The sequence below is a fragment of the Poecilia latipinna genome, unplaced genomic scaffold, assembly GCF_001443285.1.
Source record: "Poecilia latipinna isolate Pla-1442-1.1 unplaced genomic scaffold, P_latipinna-1.0 Scaffold2202, whole genome shotgun sequence".
NCBI classification, from domain to species: domain Eukaryota; kingdom Metazoa; phylum Chordata; class Actinopteri; order Cyprinodontiformes; family Poeciliidae; genus Poecilia; species Poecilia latipinna.
This window is the reverse complement of record NW_015114818.1, coordinates 17,315-23,563: the sequence shown is the minus strand read 5'-3', so window position 1 is coordinate 23,563 and position 6,249 is coordinate 17,315. Positions and strand designations below refer to the sequence as shown.

Genomic DNA, 6,249 nt, shown 5'->3' with positions numbered 1-6,249 from the left:
GACTTTTACTTGAGTACATTTTTGCCTGTGTATTTGTACTTTTACTTAAGTACATTTTTTGAGTACTTTCTCCACCACTGGAACAGCCTAATTTCAATTTTCAACCCCAATATACCACCAGATAAGCACTAAATCAGATACATATCCAAGAGTTTTAAATGTGTCTGCAGTCTGAACAGTCATTTTGTCTGATTTTTATGTCATTGTGCTGCATCAGAAGAAGCCAGACACGGTTAATCTGAATGTAAACAATTGCTTTAGTTGTGCTTTCTTTTTCTTAGCTTCCTATGTTTTGTTATGATTTTGTGACAAACTGTAAACTACTAAACTGTAGACATTATTACTAGTCAGTGTGCTGCTCTGTGACAAATGTGCAAATGTGGGTGGTTTGGGGTCATAAACCACTCGCACAAAAGTTGGGTTTAATTACAAATATGAACAGCTATGCAAAAAAATAAGAAGTAAATAAATCTTAATTGAGCATCAAGACCTTCTTTGTGAATGTAGTTTTCAATACTGAAACAAGAACTATCCTCAGATGTTTTAGAGAGAAACTGTACAACATGTTGAGTTATGTTGATTGGTTTGCTTCAGTGTTTTTCATTTCAAAATTTAAAATTGCACAAATAGCTTTTGCAAACTATGTTGAATTTATTTTGTTCATGTTTCTGGTTTAACAAAGTAATTATTTTACTGAAATACTCGTCTCATTCATCATCACTGTCAGTGATTTTAGATGAGATCAGGCTAATAATATAACAGAAGGAGAAACTTCCAATGAGAAACTCTTTAAATAGACACAGGAAGTGGAGTTAATTAATCTGTTTGAATCAGAATGTCACACAGGCTCAGGAGAGATTGAAATGTAAAATTAAAGTTATTTTGAGACCCAATATCGTTAAAGCAAATTTTCAGTTCTGCAAAGGGATTTTCTTTTGTTATTCACATCTTCAAACTGTTTGTGTCTAAATTCTGCTTTCATATGAGTTAATGCTGCCGTTTCTGTCCATATTTATGCTTTCAGCCTCAGGCTATTTACGCTAAAGATGTGCTGGACATCGAGCAGTTCTCTACGGTAAAGGGCGTGGAGCTGGACCCGAAAGACGAGTCGTTCTATAGCAAAGTGTCAACAGGAAGTGTCTCCATCCCCTGGCAGAATGAGGTCAAAACCACAATGATGAGGAAACTGTTGAAAGATTGATTTTTCACCAGCATAGTTCAGTAGAAAGTTGTTTTGTTGTTGTTTTTGGACTACATTCAGATTTGAATAACCTTCAAAGGTTGGAGAACCTAAGCCACAGCTTGTGTCTTGTTAACATGTTTACATCAAATAAGATATTTTTACTTTCATTCTGGAACAAAATTGGCTCAGTCCAGATCAGAAATACAAAAAATGGTCATGTGCACACTCTGCCAATAGTTGGCAATATTGTTATATTTTGTATATAGTTCAGAACCATATACAGAGGCTTTTTGATTTGGTATTAAAGCAGAAAACCACTCTATCCTATTTAAATATTCCCATGTGGTTTTCTGGAGATATAGGAGAAATATCCCATTTATGTCACCAGTTGTTGAGGCCAATTTAAACAAAAACTGTTGAAAAAAAGTAAAGATTATCATCCCATCAAGACAAAAATATAAATAAATAAAAGCAATTCAAATAAACTAATCTAGAGTAACATTTTTATATGTTTGAATAAAGCTAGAGAAGAAGGAAAAAATATATTTTACTCATCTTATGAGCCAGATGCAAAAGAACCCCTTCTCCCTGCTTCATATGAGAAATGACACTGCAGAATGAAACAACCAGCACAGTGTGACATGAGGAGAGGGTGAGATTTTTCTTATTAACATCTTCCAAAACTCTTATTTTTTTGGGGAAAAAAGAGAAGAGTTTTGCTTGTTTTTTTGGGCATAAATAAACCACAAAATACTACAGGAAACACTAGCACCGTATTTGTAAAATCTAAAGTATTAAAATTCATTGACATAGTAAAATTACAGACATTTCCAATTCTTTACAAAGCTAAAAAGAAACAATTTGCACAAACACTCAAAAACTGTTAAAAACCTACATTAATGCTTTTTTTGTGAAATGTAAAGAAACAGTAATTAAAATTAAGTAGATACTATAGTGTTGGGTTAACTATTAAATCCTAAATAAATATAGATATTAAATAAAATGGAAGATTATGTAGGTTTATAAGGAGTGGGGATATTGATAAAGTTATACTTCCACCCACTCCCCTCAATATGTAAAGCAAAAGTTTTGACATTAAGCTCCATGCTTTAAGTATTCTTTGTACATATTAAAAAATAAAAACAAATAAACATATTTTTAACCGATGACAGCAGGTGGATCTAATGAAAGGATCGCCTCAGTTTCATAAGCTTGTTTGCTACAGTTGGCAAAACATTAATCTGAAATAATATTTTCTGACGTTTTTGTGCTTTGTCTTGTGTAGATGATCGAGACAGAGTGTTTCTCTGAGCTCAATGTGTTTTATGAGGACGGCGCCGTTCCTCCAGACCTGGACTGGAGAGGACAGCCGACCCCAACACCCAAACAGGGACTGCTGCAGCGGCTCTTTGGCCGGCAGGTGAGAAGTCTTAAAAGTTTGGAAAAGTAAATAAGGAGATTGCTTCTATCAATATTAAGGCTTGGATAAGTATGAAAAAGTGAAAAAGGACAGTGTGTTATACTGATTTTGATCAAATTGACATGCTTAATCTCATATTTGCCACAGTATACATTGATTTGAACATTTTACCCATCAGTTTTTTGGTTTTCACTTCCTGAATGACAGCACATTTATTCAAAAATTTAAAATTTTTGAGCGCTTACACCTTCTTCTAGTCTAGTCTGCAAAACCTAAATGGCCGGTCTTGCTGCTTGAAGTTTCTTTATGTTAAAAGGTAGTGGTTCCTTTCCACTGTTACTACTTGCTTGCTTTCAACTCCATGCAGTGAGCTGGGTTTTCTTATGCCTACTTCACATGGCAGATTTTTTTTCCAGTTTTGGGGACCGCTTTGATCTAATATCTTGGATATCACAGTGTGTGAGGTGGTTGTCCAAGAACAAATAAGAATACAGAATGTGACAGGTAGCCAATCAGAAACTGGGGTGACAGAAACACACCAGGATGTCTTACTATTGTTTTTCCTCGGTTAAAATATAGTCAACGAACTACAATCATTGTTTCCTTCCTGTTGGCCATGCTTGTTTACTCTGAACTCACGTTTGGTTTAATTTTTATTTATTTCCCATTTGACATCTGAATGTTGTTGAGTGAAAATGGTTCATGTGTGCCTCGATACCACACGCCATCAAAAATGCTAAAGCTAAGATATTTTATAATTATATTTGGACTATCTCAGATTAAAAAAAAGAAATGTCTGACAATTTTAAAATGTGAACCAGACATTAGCTGGAAAAGATTTCCTAAATGAATATGTACAGTGAACCCCTGCCTATTGATGATTCAGTTATTTATGAATTTTGGTAACACTTTATTTGAAGGGGTGTGCATAAGACTGATATGACACTGTCATAAACATGGCATAACACCTGTCATGAACATGAAGGTTTCTTTATGAATGTTTATGACAGTTGTCATGAAGTGTCATTCGGTAAATAATGACACTTTTAGTGCAAAGTTGCTCTAAAAGTTGCTTTAAAAGTCCATTAAAAGTGCCAACTTTGCATGATTTTGTAAATTATGATAATTTAATGCAAAGTTGGCATTTTTGATGGGCTTTCAATGCAACTTTTAGAGCAACTTTGCATTAAAAGTGTCATTATTTACCGAATTTTCATGACAGGTGTTATGTCATGTTTATGACAGTGTCATATCAATCTTATGCACACCCCTTCAAATAAAGTGTTACCTGAATTTTTCAGTGGAACATGACTCCAAGTAATTCACAGAAAATCCACTTATTCAAGGATTTTTTTTTTTGTAGAGTTTATCTAAAGTGAAAATCCAGCTTGTGAAGCTGAAATGTTTAGGTACGATCCTACTTGATACGCTTGTGGCTGGCACTTGCAAAGCAGCCAATTCAGGAGAGGTATTCATTCTCTATGAAAGAAATGAATCGTTGACTTAACATAATTTTTATGTCAACAGGTTCCACATAATTGTATTATGTTTAGTTGAAAGCAAAACAGATATATTAATCTAACATTATGACTTTAAGTTTAACAAAGATAAAATTAAGGAATTAACCCAACTAATTCAAATCACTTCAGATTGACAAAATAGAAGTTAGTTGAACTAACTTAACTTTTCTGTGTTAGTTTGACAAAGCAAACACTCTTTCAGTGAACTTATGTTTTATTTGTTCACTGAACATAAACAAATTGTTACTTTAACAACTAAAATGAGTTTTCCATCAACCAATATGTTTTTTAAGTTAACTAATTATTTTCTAGTTAACTAAATTCAAGTTTGTCGACAGGTTCCACACAAATGAAGGCTTAACTTAATTTTGTTATGTTCTTTATTTAACACCAGAGATCTTACACATTGCATTATTTCAACTAGGTTAACAGTGACAAGAACATAAACCAACAAACAATAACAAACTTTCAACTTCAAATACACTCCTGATCAAAATCTTAAGACCAGTCAAAAAATTCCAAGAATTAGCATTTTGCACTATTGGATCTTAAGAAGGTTCTAAGTAGAGCTTCACAATGTTAAAGGAAAAAATCAGTGCAAGAGACAAGAACTTTTGAGCAGGGAATTTTCTGAAAACTGCATTTACACTCAAACATGATTTTTTCAGCTGATCAAAAGTTTAAGACCATAGTCTTTAAAAGCCAAAAGCTGTGCAAAAATCTGGATTCCATGTCATTTTCTGTCAAGTCTTTACACTGTCAAGACCTCCTGATGGCAAAAGCAAAAAAGCTCACTGACTTTGAATGTGGTAGGATTGTTGAGCTGCATAAGCAAGGCCTCTCACAACGTGCCATCGCTGCTGAGGTTGGACGCAGTAAGACAGTCATTTTGCATTTTTAAATGATTCTGAGGGTTATGGAACAAAAAAGTCAAGTGGTAGACCCAAAAAAAATTCACCAGCTCTGAGCCGCAGGATCCGATTGGCTGTCCGTCAAGACACGGGACGATCCTCTACCCAAATTAAGGCCATTACTGGTGCTGACTGCAGCCCAATAACCATCAGACGGCATCTGCAAGAGAAGGGCTTCAGAAACAAAAAACGTCTTCAAAGGCCACGTCTTCTTCAACGCCACAAAATTGCCCGTTTGGACTTTGCAAGGGTGCACCAAACATGGGACATTGAAAGGTGGAAGAAAGTTGTCTTCTCTGATGAGAAAAAAATTAACCTTGATGGTCCAGATGGCTTCCAACGTTACTGCCATGACAAGGAGATCCCACCTGAGATGTTTTCTACACGGCACAGTGGTGGGGGCGCCATCACGATTTGGGGTGCGTTTTCCTTCAATGGAACAATGGAACAATGGAGATTCAGGTTGTGCAGGGGCGTCAAACAGCAGCTGGCTATGTGGAGATGTTGCAGCGGGCATCCCTCATGACTGAGGGCCCTCGTCTGTGTGGTAATGATTGGGTTTTTCAACAGGACAATGCTGCAGTTCACAATGCCCGCCTGACAAAGGAGTTCTTCCAAGAGAATAACATCACTCTTTTGGACCATCCTGCATGTTCCCCGGATCTAAACCCAATTGAGAACATTTGGGGATGGATGGCAAGGGAAGTTTACAAAAATGGACATCAGGTCCAGACAGTGGATGCCCTTCGTGAAGCCATCTTCAACACTTGGAGCAACGTTCCCACTAGCCTCCTGGAAACACTGGCATCAAGCATGCCTAAACGATTGTTTGAAGTCATCAACAAGAATGGTGGAGCTACTCATTACTGAGTCCTTTTTTTTGACACTTTGATTTCTGTTTTGTTTTTTTTTTTGTTTTTTGGTTTTTTGAGCTTTGGTCTTAGACTTTTGATCAGTTGAGAAAATCATGTTTGAGTGTAAATTCAGTTTTCAATTAATTCTCCCCTCAAAAGTTTTTGTCTCTTACGCTGATTTCTTCTTTTAACATTGTGAAGCTCTACTTAGAACCTTCTTAAGATCCAATAACGCAAAATGTAAATTCTTGCAGTTTTTTAACTGGTCTTAAGATTTTGATCAGGAGTGTATAAGTATTGTGACTGTTTGAAATGCACTGAAATGCTTGAAGGCTTTGTGTTGGTGTGGCTTACCTCTGTC

General features: G+C 35.7%; 1 protein-coding gene across 1 annotated transcript in view; it reads left to right on the top strand.

Moving 5' to 3' along the window:
- LOC106936718 (G protein-coupled receptor kinase 6) overlaps window positions 1-6,249 on the top strand; it is an 87,210-nt gene that overhangs the window by 73,582 nt on the left and 7,379 nt on the right. The window contains exons 14-15 of the mRNA XM_015017898.1: window positions 1,025-1,162; window positions 2,469-2,603. Of these exons, the coding sequence (XP_014873384.1) occupies window positions 1,025-1,162; window positions 2,469-2,603 (273 nt within the window). The remainder of the gene's footprint in view (window positions 1-1,024; window positions 1,163-2,468; window positions 2,604-6,249) is intronic.